At 47.2% G+C, this 13,779-nt stretch overlaps 1 protein-coding gene and 1 non-coding gene across 13 annotated transcripts in view; one reads left to right on the plus strand and one right to left on the minus strand.

Annotated features, from left to right (window-relative positions):
- The window catches only part of PTPRT (protein tyrosine phosphatase receptor type T), a 1,077,107-nt gene that overhangs the window by 81,306 nt on the left and 982,022 nt on the right, over positions 1-13,779 (minus strand). For all 12 annotated transcript variants that reach the window (XM_060618029.3, XM_060617982.3, XM_060618020.3 and 9 more), the window contains one exon: positions 904-991. In XM_060618029.3, coding sequence (XP_060474012.1) covers positions 904-991 — 88 coding nt within the window. The remainder of the gene's footprint in view (positions 1-903; positions 992-13,779) is intronic.
- Positions 9,337-9,467, plus strand: LOC132672772 (small nucleolar RNA SNORA43). The gene has a single exon (XR_009607682.1). It is a non-coding gene; the product is annotated as a small nucleolar RNA SNORA43 (small nucleolar RNA).

Below are 13,779 nucleotides of genomic sequence, written 5' to 3' on the forward strand. Positions count from 1 at the left end.
ACAGACTGATATCTGGCAGGGATAATACTGTGTGTGACCTGTGCATGGTGTGAAGGTCCATTACAATATCTCCCTCCCTCACCTTCTAGCACTGAATATTAGGCACAGTCACATACAAGTACTGTCACTGTTCTTGTTCAGGCCTCATCATCCTTTGCTGGGACCACTGCAGTAGCCTCTCGACTGGTCCCTCTGCCTCCAATCTCTCCTAGTCAGATCCACCCTCCCAATCAGCTACCCTGATGATCTTTCCAAAATGGACATCTGATCATGCCCATCCCCCACCAACCTGGCTTACTCCATGTCCCCAGATGGGTATTCGGTGATTTCCGGTTAAAAGAAGGTGGAATAACTTATCTATGCTGCTCATCAGTGACCCTGAGAAACTAACTCTATGGCTAAGAGTAATGGTGCTAGGCACCGTGAAAGGGTTTATGTAACTTTTTAAAACAACCCTATCTTTATTATTTTTACCATCTCAAAGGTGAAGAAACCGAAGCTTCGAGAGGTGAGGTAATGTGTTCAGGGCACCACAGCTGGGGTAGAAGCCCAGGCAGTCTGACTCCAGGGGGGCTCTAACTGCTCTGCACTACTGCCTTCATCAAACTATGCATCAGACGTGATTACAGAAATGTTAAAGCTCATTGTTGAGCAAAAGGCAAAGACCTTGCATGCCTCCCTACCTCTGCACAAAACATGCTCTCTTGCAGGCTCAGTGCCACTAAGGGTTTTGGCCCACACGGGCCCTGCTTGGCAGGTGCTCACCTTATAACACCTGCAGCCCTAGAAGTGGGGTCTGGTCAAAGTCATGATGCCTCAAACCGTGCTTCCTGTGTGACCAGAGTAGCCTGGGGCCCCTTTGGGCCCCGAGCTGGCTGCTCCCCAAACCCTGAGGGCACTTACAGGATATGATGTTTCCATATCGATTCTTATTGCGGTTTTCATCCTCTTTGGCTGTGTCCCATGAAGCTGTCTGCCCCTCTGGCAAGGCCTAAAAGAGAAGGAGAGAGTGGTTAGAATGGCCTGCAATAAGGACTTTATCCATGTGCTGCTGAGCCAGGCGGAGAAAGAGACCCACTGGGATGGGTGACTCAGTATAAAGGGTTCTGTGTTCTCAGATGTGACCTGGAGGGAACACAGACTTGGCCCCTCCATGGACTTAATCACTTGTTCATTGACTCAAATGCCATTGATGTCTTGTGTGTGTCGTGGGCCCAAATCTGGCCCAGCAGGGGAGTCATTTGTTCATTAACCCATTTGTTCATTCGACAGATTTATTGAGTCCCTAATATGCATCTGGCACTGTTCTAGGTACTCAGGATACAGAGAAATAGACAAAGTCCCCCCTCAAGCTTCCAGTCAACTGGAAGACATCACAAATGAAAGAGCAAACATATGGGATTTTAGATACTGGAAAGAGGCAAGAAAAGAAAAAAAGGGAAAAGGATAGTGATGGAAGATGTAAATGTCTTCAGATGATACAGTCTTGGAAGGCTTCTCTGAGAAGGTAACAGGTAACTAACTTCTTAATGATGCAAAAAATCCAGTCGTGCCAAAAGCAGAATGTGTCTTCCAGGCAGAGGGAATAGCAGGTGCAAAGGTGGTAACAAATGACCATATTCAAGGATGAGGCAGGGAGGGTGGTGATGGAAGCAACTGGACAGGCTGGGACAGTTCAGGTTATATAAGGCATTGTGGTCACCAGTAATGAGGTGGGTATTACTCTAAGTACGATGGGAAGACCACTGAGAGATGTGAGTAGTGCAGTTGGCTGATCTGATTTATGTTTTACAAAGCATGCTCTGGCTCACATATGGGATACAGGCTCTAGGAGGCTGGGGGAGGAAGCAGGGAGATCAGTTAGGAAGTTGTTGCAATAGTCCAGGTAAGAGATGATGGTACCTTGGACCTTTTACCAGGATGGTGGCAGTGGACGTGGTTAGAAGTGATCATTGTCAGGACGTTCCACTGAATATTGCAGATTTTGGTTCCCTCAGAAACACACTGGGAAACAAGCATTTGAATATAAGATCTTATCTGGGAGGCAATCCTAAGGCCCATGGGTGGGAGACTGGGGGAAGTGAGGCAATCAAGGGAAGGAAGTTGGTCCAGGGTACCTCAATGAGCAGGTCACCGCTGTGTCCACCCAGGGTTTGATCTCACAGGCCCATCTCATGCTGGAGTATTTACCCATCAATTCCGATACACCATTGGTTGAGGACAACTCTTAGGAAATCCCTTGGCACTTCTGCTATGCTCTGCAGGCAAGGTGTGCATATTCTTTTGTGTTAAGGAAGTCCTTAGGCGAAAAGCCACAGGTGCTTCTGGAAGGCAGGCATTGAGTGAGCATGAGTGGGAACACTGAGAGTAGAGGGGACATGGGCAGGCCACCAACACATCTGCTGTAGGTGTGGACTATGAGGGAAGGGGGTGTGAAGGCTGACTCTCAGACTGCTGGCCTGAAGAACTGAGTGGAGGGTCAGGCCATTTGTGGAGATGGAGAAGAAACAGATGGGGAGAAAGAGAGGTGGGGAGGTGGGAATTCTGTGCTGTGTTTTGGGTACACAAAGTGCTCAGAACAGTGGCTCGCCCTTGTCGAGGACAGTGTGCTTCTTGAGATGTTCCGGCAACAGCAGCCATGTTGAGGCTGATTACTTGATGTCCAAGCGGAGATGCTGAGAAGGAGGCTAGAGGCAGAGGTTCACAGTCACAGGGGAAGGGAAGGTATGGGAGTCATCAGTCCAAGAGGAGACAGACAAGTCAACCGCCACATGGAGCAATCAACAGAGTTATGAGCCAAGCGTCATGTAGACACAGGGGAGGGGGCAGTCACTTATCATACAGGGAAGGAAGATGGGCATTTAAGGGAGCAGGAGCCACTTTAGGAAGTCTGCAGAAGCACGAAGGCCAGGCTACATTTTGATTTCTGTTCCCACCCTGCACCCTGTAGAGTGGGCTGAATGCCCTGCTCATGGGCACCACACTGCTTCTGAGGCTGGATTTGCATTGCCCTCCGTCTACACAGCACCCTGTCTGCAGTGCAGGGGAGCGGAGCGTCCACTCATCTTGTTGCACTGGCCTTGCCTTTGCTCATCCATCCCTTACCATGTTCAGCCAAGACAAGCAGTGTGTGAGCCGAGTGGTCAGAAATGCCACCAATCAGTGGGCTGTGTTTTATAGGCAAGCGGGACCACTGCCTGTTCAAAGCCCAGCCCATGCACGATACCCCCTTTCTTGCTTCCAGGCTCCCATGTGTTAATAAGCCAATCTGGGTGGGTCTTCTAGAGAAGAGGTGGGCAGACTTTCTGTAATGTCAGAGAGGGGGCAGCTTGGGCTTTGCAGGCCACGTTCTCTGTTGTAACCACTCATCCTCTACTGTTGCAGAGCAAATGCAGTCACAGACAAAATGCAAACACATGGGCGTGGCTTTGTTCTGATGAAGCTGTATTTACGACGGTGACGGTGGGCGTTGGACTGGATGTAGCCTGTGGCTGTATGTTGCTGACCTTTTTTTTCTAGAAGCATAACCATGATCCTCAACTACGCGGTGCCTGGGTAGGTAGAACTGGTGCTCATTCTGCTATCTGGCTATTCCAGGTGGAATGCAGATGGGGTGGGAGGCCCTTGCTGGCGCTGCCTGGCTAAGCTGTGTTCTCCGACTTAGCTCGCCCCAGGGTTTCAGACCGGGGCTCTCGAGTGTCTTCCCAGCCATTAATTGATCAGCATTTTGTTGTTTGTGTGGCCTAAACCCTCAGGTACCCTGGAGGAGAAGCTAAGCAGGTTCTAGGCTCTGGGCACCAGTCTCTGCCCTAAACGTGAGTGTGACAAAAGTACTATGGAGGTAAGAAAGTGCTCATTTTACAAATGGAGGGCCTGTCTCTCCTTTTTCTCCTCTCTCCTCCTCTTCTTACTCCTCACTACAAATGACCATCACCCCCCAGCACGGGACATCTCTAGACCTCATGTGGTTCTTGCTTTTGCATGTTAACTCCTGGAACAAAGGTTCCAGCCCTGGGCCTCCTCCCCCAGCTAGGTAGTGCCAGCTGTTTCAGACAAGCTGCCAAGCCTGTACATTCTTGACTCTGCAATGGTGAGCTGTGCTGTCTCACTGGTAATGTTGGGCTTCTCAAGGTTTGAGCTGATACTCTGGGGGTGGATTTTCTTTCTTTCTTTAAAACAATTTTTTTTTAATGTTTATTTATTTTTGAGACAGAGAGAGTCAGAGCATGAACGGGGGAGGGTCAGAGAGAGGGAGACACAGAATCTGAAACAGGCTCCAGGCTCCGAGCTGTCAGCCCAGAGCCCGACACGGGGCTCGAATTCACGGACTGTGAGATCCTGACCTGAGCCGAAGTCGGCCGCTTAGCCGACTGAGCCACCCAGGCGCCCCTCTTTCTTTTTTTAAAAAATGTTTATTTTGAGAGAGAGAGTGAGCGCAAGCAGGGGAGGGGCAGAGAGAGAGGGAGAGAATCCCCTTGGGGCTTGATCCCATGAATTATGAGATCATGACCTGAGCTGAAACCAAGAGTAAGATGCTTAACTGAGTGAGCCACCAAGAAGCCCATCTGGAGGTGGATTTTCTAATTTTTTAATTTTTTTTTTTTTTTTTTTTTTTTTTTTTTTTGAGAGAGACACAGAGTGAGTGGGGGAGACCAGCACAGAGCCTGATGTGGGGCTCAAACTCAGGAGTCTGGAGATCATGACCTGAGCGGAAGTCAGACGCTTAACCAGCTGAGCCACCCTGGCGCCTCCTAGGCGTGGATTTTCTATGCAAAACCCTCTGTGATAAAAGCCAATTGTTCATTCAATTATATCCACCTAAAAGTGGTCTGAAGCCAAGAATAGGACACTCCAAATAGTTTCATAATGATGTTTTTGGAAAAAATCTGTTGAGTACCTACTCTGTGCTACAATTTAGGTTACAGTTAGCTTAAGGTTTTGTTATGGCTGTACATTAGAACCATCTGGGGAAGCTTTAAAAAAAAAAAACTCCCAAAGCCACAGCCTATTAAATTCAATCAGACTCTCTGGGGATGGGACACAGGTATCAGCAGTGTTTAAACTCCCTAGGCGATTCTAATGAGCAGCCATGGTTCTTGCAAATAGCAAATTTACCTGGAGAGACACTTTCCCATGAGTCTCCTCACTGGTTTCTCTTGCTTTGGTTTTGTCCCCTCCAATCCATTCTTCACTATAATCAGAGAGATCTTTCTAAAATGCGGATAGGACCCAGTTACTCCCCTTGCCAGTATCTTCAGCATACATTCCAAAGTCTTTAATACAGGGTCCTTAATGACTTCACCTCACATGCCCCTCCAGCCTCATTTCTTGTCCTTATATTAACATTCCACAGATAAAGAACCAAATGTAATGCCACAGACAATTTCAGGTGTTTCAAACTTCTGAGACTGAATTTATATATGCTGTTCCCTCTGCTTAAAATTCTCTTCCACCTGAGTCTGTCTGGTAAACTCCTACATACCCTACAAAACCCAACTCAAAAATCTGTTCTGTGAAACCTTCCTTGCTCACTCTCCCACCACTCTGCTTCATCCCAGCTAGTAAATCACTTCTATTATCAGATGGGCTCGTTTATATCTATTAATTTGAAAATCTTGTCTCTTAACTTGTTGATGGGCTATTCCAGAAAAAGCATCTTATTCATGTCTGAATACTGGCCTTGTACTTCATATGTGCCTGAATCCCCTTTGGAATAAATGAATAGGTTGGGCAGATGGCTGAAAACATTAGTGGGTGAGATGGCTTCTGCACATTCTCTGGAATCTCAGAGGCGTAAGTGACTTTGAAAATCATCTGGTTGTGTTCCCTCCCCTAGTGGCCTTCTAGGCAGCTGATAAGCTGATGCATAGCATGTGCTACTTGGATACCCTCAGCAACAGAGAGCTCACTTCCCCATAATGCTTCCGATCCCACTTTTGGACAGCTTGGACAGTGTTTTGTGTCCTCTGCCTCCATGTACTTTGCCCTGTTCCACGGGGGCCCCACAGCATAAGCATGCACCTTCTGTGCTGTGACACTGCAGAGATCTGATAAAGATCCCTGTCCACCCGCAACGTCCTTAAATGGCAATTTGGGAGTCCTCTCAAATCTGCCATGGCCCTCAGGATGCACCCAGCATTCAGATACCATCTGGAAAACCTTAAGCTAAACAAAAGCAGTTGTGATGAGTGGCCCTACTCTGTGGGAAACCACATGGCCCTCTGCCACAGCTCTGGGAGCCTATGTCCCTTGGTGGGGCTGGGCTGGGGGAAGGTGTGAGCCCAGGGGCTGTGATGCTGTTGACCTAGGCAGAGGAGGCAAGGTCTAACAGAGCCACCCAGGAGTGCGCTGTAATGACCCTCTTATTGGCTGACTTTGATCACACATCCATTTCCCTTTTTAGGGAGCTGCGGTGTAATAGGGGATAATCTCCTGAAGGAAAAAAAATAAGAGGGGGTAAAAGTATGAGGGAGACTTCTCTCCATCTTCAAAGGGAGCCAGCCAAGGGGCATTATTTTTACATTAGCAGCTAGTTACAGTAGATTGACCGGGGAATGGTGGCAGTCATTAGGAGCTAATCACATTCTTTTCAGACCAAAATTGCCATCTCATTATATTCATCCATTATCACTCTTGGCTTCCCTCTTCTCCTCTTCTCCTGAGGGTGTGGGCCCTATTTCACACTCTTCTCTGTGTGTGGATATGTTTCCTACACTTCAACAGTGTTGCTGTTCTAAGGTAATCATTTTCTTTCTTTCTTTCTTTCTTTCTTTCTTTCTTTCTTTCTTTCTTTCTTTCTTTCTTCCTTCCTTCCTTCCTTCCTTCCTTCCCTCCCTCCCTTTCCTTCCTTCCTTCCTTCCTTCCTTCCCTCCCTCCCTTTCCTTCCTTCCTTCCTTCCTTCCTTCCTTCCTTCCTTCCTTCCCTCCCTCCCTTTCCTTCCTTCCTTCCTTCCTTCCTTCCTTCCTTCCTTCCTTTCTTTTTCTTTTTTTTTTTTCGGTCCCGAAGGATGCATTTGGGGATGTCCTCATCCCTGGAGGTCTGAGCTGTGGTATTCATAGAATCCTCAAAAGTCAGACCTGGAAGGTTCTTTTGAGAAAACTATTGCCTCACTTTAGAGATCAGCCAAGTAAGGTCCAGAAACAGGAAATGACTTGACTAGGAATGCAAGCTGAGTGAATCTGCCCCTGCTGCCTCCTTCCCACCCTCCCTCTCTTCCTCCTTTCCGCGGTGACCATCTGGATGTTAGGTCCCAGAAATAACAGCAATGGTCACGGCACACAAGATCTCATGAACTTTGCTTTAGTTGTGGGAAGGTGTGGACAATAAACAGACAAGATAATAACTGCTTAGAACCAGTGCTGTAAAGGCGATAAATAAGGGGCCGGGAGAGACAACAACTAGGAAGAAGAGACCATTCAGATTGAGTGGATTGTGCAGGACCTTTCAAAACAGAGACATTTGAGAAGGAAAGAAACAGCCCATGACTTCCAGCAGCTGGCCTGGCACTCAAAGCTGGACCTTGGTGTGTTACTGTTGCACATAAACAATTTCGCAAAATTGCAACACCAGACAAGGCTTCTCTGAGACCAGGATGGGGCAAGGCAAAAACATGACCACTGTGTAGTCATATCTAAACACAGAAACATATGAACATTGTCCAAACCATAAATAAATAAATAAATAAATAAATAAACAAACAAACAAACAAACAACTAACATCCCCCTATCCTGGCTAATATAAGTTATGGCTGCTTCTCTGCCACTTATAGCTTTAGCTTCTGTCTGGCGTCCCTTTCTTAGAGTTAAGATCTATCAAGGTACCCAATCTTACCACTTCCTAACAACGTCCAATCCAGAACAAAGCCCCAAATCACCCGACATAGCCCATAGCCTGGGAGGCCTTTCTCACATCCTCTTCCTGAGATGTCCTGCAGGTTTTAAACCTGGCTTGTTCAACTCCAGGTGTATTCCTACTTGTCTCTTGTGGACACCTTTGGGTTGAAAACTAAATGATGAGCAGCAGCCAACCATGGCAAGAGCTGGGGGAAGAATGTTCCAGGGCTGAGGGAAGAGCAAATGCAGAGGCCTTGAGATGGAATGAGCTTGGTGTGTTCTAGAACTTGAAGGGGCATTCTCCGGGGCCTGGAGGATGAGAGCAAGCGAGTGAAGCAAAATGTGGATGGGGAGGGTATAGCTTGGAATGGCAGTCAGTGGACCAACACCAAGAATATGTTTTCTTCTAGGTCGATGAAAATGCTTTGGACATTTTTCAAGGTGAGGAGGCTGAGCCAGTACCAGCAGCATGATAAGCGGTAAGAGCTCTTGTGTCTCAAACCCTCCCTTCATCGTTGTTCACGGGCTTCACAGACTTTGGGATAAAATTATTTTCTGGTGCCTACTCCAGACTAACTCTCCCTGTGGCTACAACCCACCTGCCCACCCATCCGTCCTCGCTCCCAGCCATGGAACTCAGTAAGTCAGACACTCATCGTACCTATCGAGACCCCAGTAGGGGTCACGGGCTTCTTAGGCTCTGCTGTGCTGAATCAGTTCATAGGCTTGTTCAACCTACCTCAGTTTCCCCACTTACTACTTCTGGTCCCTGCTCTAAGAATTGCCCCCTGATGCCTGGCTGGTTCCTTCTACCTATTGGTTTGGCCCTCCTGAGATATGAGGGTCCTTTCTAGAGCTTGCTATCCTTCTTTGGACACTCTTCGTTGTACTTACGCCTCTTTGAGTTATGCCCAGATAGTGAGACGTCAAAACACAGAGCTTCCAAGAGCAACTCACCTCCAATTCAAGGCTGAGAGTGTCCTGGTCCATTTCATTTACCTGCTCACTCACTATCCTCAGCAGATTCTGTCACTTATGATTCCCCTCTTCCTCCCTTTGGCTTGACTGTATTCCTGGAGATAATTGGATATGATACGCCCTGGGGTACAGCAAAACCAGGCCCAGAGAATGCTGACCAGGCAGTTCCTGGCTGATGCCTCGGGGCACAGCTGAGGGCTTCCTTCCTGCCTGAGCAGTCCAGCTGGCCAGGACTTCCCTGCATCCCTGCCCACCATGGCATTCTCTCAGTGGAGGGAAGACTCCAGAGAGTCTTTACCAAGGATGCACCATTTTACCTGGGTGTTTCATTCATTTATCTTGTCAAGAATACGTCTTGCCCACCCACTGTGCATATGAGTCAGGGGAAAGGCAGGGCTTTGCAAAAGGCAGACACACTAGAATGAATATTCCATCACTTCCAGTCTCAATAAACTTTTCTAAAAGTTGAGTCAATAGTACACCCTTCACAGCTCTGCCATGTTTCTGAGCCTGGCCTCCAGGCTGGGTGGCTCAGTGGGTGAGAACAGCTGCTCTGCTTTGCTGCACCTGTGACACTGGGGCAAAGAGGAAGTGGCTATTTCTATGCTCAGTGCTCAGAACAGTGACCACTAAGAATGATTTGTAGCCTAACAAGCCGGAAAAAAAAAAACACCCTTCAGGTTAGGGTGGGGGAAAGGTTTGACTATTTTTTTTTGACCATGGAACTCTCATATATCCTGTTGTTTACATGACTCTGTGCATTTGTTAAAATTCATAGAGCGGTACACCTCCCTCCTTCCCCACAAAATGGATTTTATAGCATGCAAATTAAAAAAATGAAAAACAAATACACCCCATGGAGTTCTGTGATGATTAGAAACTACCCAAAATAGCTGGTGGGCTCCTAACACCGTGCCTGGCACACAGTAGGTGTGGGAGACTCTTCCATCCCAGTCTTGCCCAAGAATGTGCTCTTGAGTGCCTGTGGCTGACTTCTGGAATTTACCCCCTGCCTCCCTTTGATCGGAAACATCCAGTTTACTGTCACAAGACCAAACATGGGGGCTCCTTACAACATCCATCCTGGTTTGCCTTGGACCACAGGGCTCCCCAAGATATATGACTTTTGTTTTAAAACTGGGACCATCCTGGGCACCTGGGTGGCTCATTCGGTTAAGCATCTGATTCTTGATCTCGGCTGAGGTCGTGATCTCATAGTTCGTGAGTTCAAGCTCCATGTCGGGCTCTGGGCTGTCAGTGTGGAGCCTGCTTGGGATTTTCTCTCCCTCTCTCTCTACCCCATTTGTGTTCTCTTTCTGTCTCAAAATAAATAAATAAACTTAAAAAAATTAAAAAACACCTTGGGCCATCCTGGACAAACCAGGACAAATCGTTCACCCTAGAAACAGGTAAGAGCGAGTATTCAGGAAATGAGAAAGAGTTGTATGAGCTGTTCAGGAAGCCCAAGGTCTCATCTCAACTGAGGTCCATGAGTTCGGTAAACACCCACACTTACTGAAGTCCACGGTTAGCTGGTAGATGGCAAGGGCCGCCGTGGATCGCTGTATTGGTTGTGCACAAAGCAAGAGCATCACATCTAAGGAAGCATGATACATCTGGTAGGCATGTAAATTTCTGGATATATTATGAACAGGCATCTTGAGACAGGTGAACCTTTTGCTATTTCACTCTAAGGAGCTGCATGAATTAGTGGTGGCCCTGGCAGAGGCTAAGCTCGCAATGAATGCTTCTTTCTGGGCTGAAAACCACATGCCTTAGGGATTATAAATGTGGATAGAGAAGGCAGGAGAGGATGACTGATGATATCTACTCAGAGTGGCATCAGGAGAGCAAATATTATTGCGACCATGTCACTAAATAGACGGTAATTTATGAGTTCTGCTGGGGAAGCTGAGTAGAAAATCAGATGGCAGCAAGATGGGGTATTTGTCTGTGACAGGAGCTTTGATCAAGGTAGAATAGCTGAGTACACGTGTGTCCGTGTGCAGAGTCACAAAGCACCATTTAAAAAGTCCCCTGAAAAGCTACAAGGTCTCTTTCAAAAACAAATTTTAGGGCAGTGTTTCTCAAACTGGTAGTGATTCAAATCTCCTTACAGAATTTGGTTAAATGCAAAGGGCTGGGTCCTGTCCCGTGTCAATGATGGGACCTATGTCCTATCATTGTGTCCTAATGTTCTTTACTAACTCTCCAGGTGATTCTGACACCCATCACAGTTTGAGAGCCACTGTCTTCGGCAGTAAGGTAAACAGAAACAACACATTCCTGGAGAAGAGTCAACTTAGATTTTAAGGCAGATACTCAGTGTACCTATAGAGACAGCGAGAGATGTGCGAGTCTTTCTACGTTGGTATCTTTCTTTTTTTTTTAAATTTTTTTTCAACGTTTTTTATTTATTTTTGGGACAGAGAGAGACAGAACATGAACGGGGGAGGGGCAGAGAGAGAGGGAGACACAGAATCGGAAACAGGCTCCAGGCTCCGAGCCATCAGCCCAGAGCCTGACGCGGGGCTCGAACTCACGGACCGCGAGATCGTGACCTGGCTGAAGTCGGATGCTTAACCGACTGCGCCACCCAGGCGCCCCCCTTTTTTTTTTTTTTTTTTAATTTTTTTTTCAACATTTTTACGTTGGTATCTTTCTTTAAGCAATACTGCTTCCCACCCCCTGCCCGCTGCCCCGGATGGAACTATTCTTAATTACAAATATTTCTGCCAGCACTCTATAATTCCATTAAGTTAATATTTAGTATTTATATACTATTTTGCAGATGCTTCAGAGAAGAGAGATGAGTAAGACCCGGTCCCTGCCTTCATGAGGCCGATAGTCTAACAAAGAAGCTCACACTAGGGCCCCTCTTTTCCTCCCAGCTCTGAGACCATGATCTGGGGGATCCCTGCATCTCATTCTAGGCTACAGACTGTTGGACGCCTCCACATACTGTCTCTGTCTTCATGCACGAGCTTCTGCGTGGCTGTCTCTGGGCCAACGGCTCTCCCTGAAACAGAGTCAGCCAGAGTTGAGGAGGGCTGTTAAACTACTGCCTTGTTAATTCTGTCCAGGAAAACTAGGCAAAGGGTGTGAATTCCCCACCTGGCTTCATTTTTATTTCTCTTTTTTCATGGGCAAACAACTATGTTTCCCTTCTAAGAAGTGGTTTGAAACACGTCAATGATTTTTTTCCAAGACCCTGAGCACAAGATTCCCTCTGCCACCCATCCTTTTCCTCTACCCAGCCTTCTTCTACTCTTCTTCAATGCAGTGTCTCATCTTTTGTAAAGATTCTGATTGATCTTGACAGTAATAACTGACGAAAAGCAAAAATAAACAATACTACCACCCTCCCACACACTCATCCTGGACTGCCCTTCCCCAGGTGCTACAAAGCATTTTAACTAGAGTTAAAATACTAAGACCACGATCTTCCTTTAACGTAGGGTCTCTTATTTCCTTTGCTGAGCTTTCTAATGATCTCTAGGTCTCCAAACACTGTAAGGTAAGGTACAAAGTAGGTACTCAGTAAGTGTTTCTGGCCAAATGAAGTGGAAGCTTCAGGAGTCCACTCCATGCAGCCAAACATCTCACAGGAGATAAGTGGGGACCCAGGGAGGGAGCAATCTTGTCCAAGACCACCCAGCATGTCAGAAATAGACTGAAAACCAGGTCTTGACTCTTAGTCAAGGGAATTTTTCTCTGGTACCATCTGAAAATTGCTTGCTTGGTTGGGGAGGGCTCTCATACCAAACACAGAAAATACTGTTTTTTGGGTTCCAAACAGAATTCTAAGTAGAAAAATAAAAATAAGCTCAAAGGGAAACACTGCATTAATAGTCTCTCCTACATGAGTTTTATTCCTGCTAGAAAATCTTTCAAGTCTGAACCCACATGGGTTACTGGTATCTTTGGGCCACCCTCCGGAAATGGCCTGTTTTCTCCTCGATTTAACCCATGAGGAGTGGAGTGATATGAGCAGGTGGAATCCAAGTCTTCCTATTTTGGTCATTATGAGTTCCCACAGTTGGAGAACAGCCATGGTTTTCCCTTTCATGCCCTGGGGCATCTGCTAACTCCCCAGGCCCCTCCCCAGAATCTCTCTTCTCACTCATAAACTATTGAGGAGGTAGACCAGATCTCTCAGGAATCACCTGCAGTGGGATGCTCTGTGACTAACCTCATCAACCGAGGAGAGAAAAGTTGTGAAGGTCTATTCTGCCTCTGTTCAGGTGGCTCCGAGCAGACAAGAGGGCACTGGAGCATCCTGAAGCATCCATCTTTATGGTTATGCCCCATCCGAAGGCTGCCTGCCAGTGTCACCCACAGACGACTAGCAGACACATGACAACACTGGCTTCACCCCACAGACGCCACGCACACAGCGTGTCTGTCCAGAGCTGGAGAATGAACAAATGTTTGCTCTTCATTAGGTTATATCCTATTCCTCACAGCTGTTCCTTGTTGCCTTAAATAGTCTTCATGGGGCTATAATAACCAGATAACCTTCTGGTTACCCTACTGGGCTCATCATTCATTACGATGACAGACTGGCTGGATTGAACTGGGATTAATAGGCTTCCCTTCTCCCCATGACAAAGTCACCCCTTCCTGTTGTTCCTCATCTTCCTCGAGCCTGCTGCTCTTCTGACCACGATGATGTCTGGGCTTTAGGCAACTCTTCTCTCCAGCCAACATCTCTTAGCATTTGTTAGTGTGCTAAGACTTTTGTTTTGTAGCTGGAGAGGGTAGGAGAATCTGGGCTGGGAAAATAGGACAGGAAAGAGGGAAGAAGACTCTGCAGTCCAAGATCATAAGCAGAAGCCCCTTAGTTTCAACATGGCTGTGCTCTATCACCACTGTGAGTGGCTATCACATGCCCCATGGCATCAGATGTGACCAGCAGCAAGGAGAGTAGTGAGGTGATAGGTCTGGGGGCACAGGCAGGGCACGCTC

The sequence above is a fragment of the Panthera onca genome, chromosome A3 (assembly GCF_046562875.1).
Source record: "Panthera onca isolate mPanOnc1 chromosome A3, mPanOnc1 haplotype 2, whole genome shotgun sequence".
In the NCBI taxonomy this organism is placed as follows: domain Eukaryota; kingdom Metazoa; phylum Chordata; class Mammalia; order Carnivora; family Felidae; genus Panthera; species Panthera onca.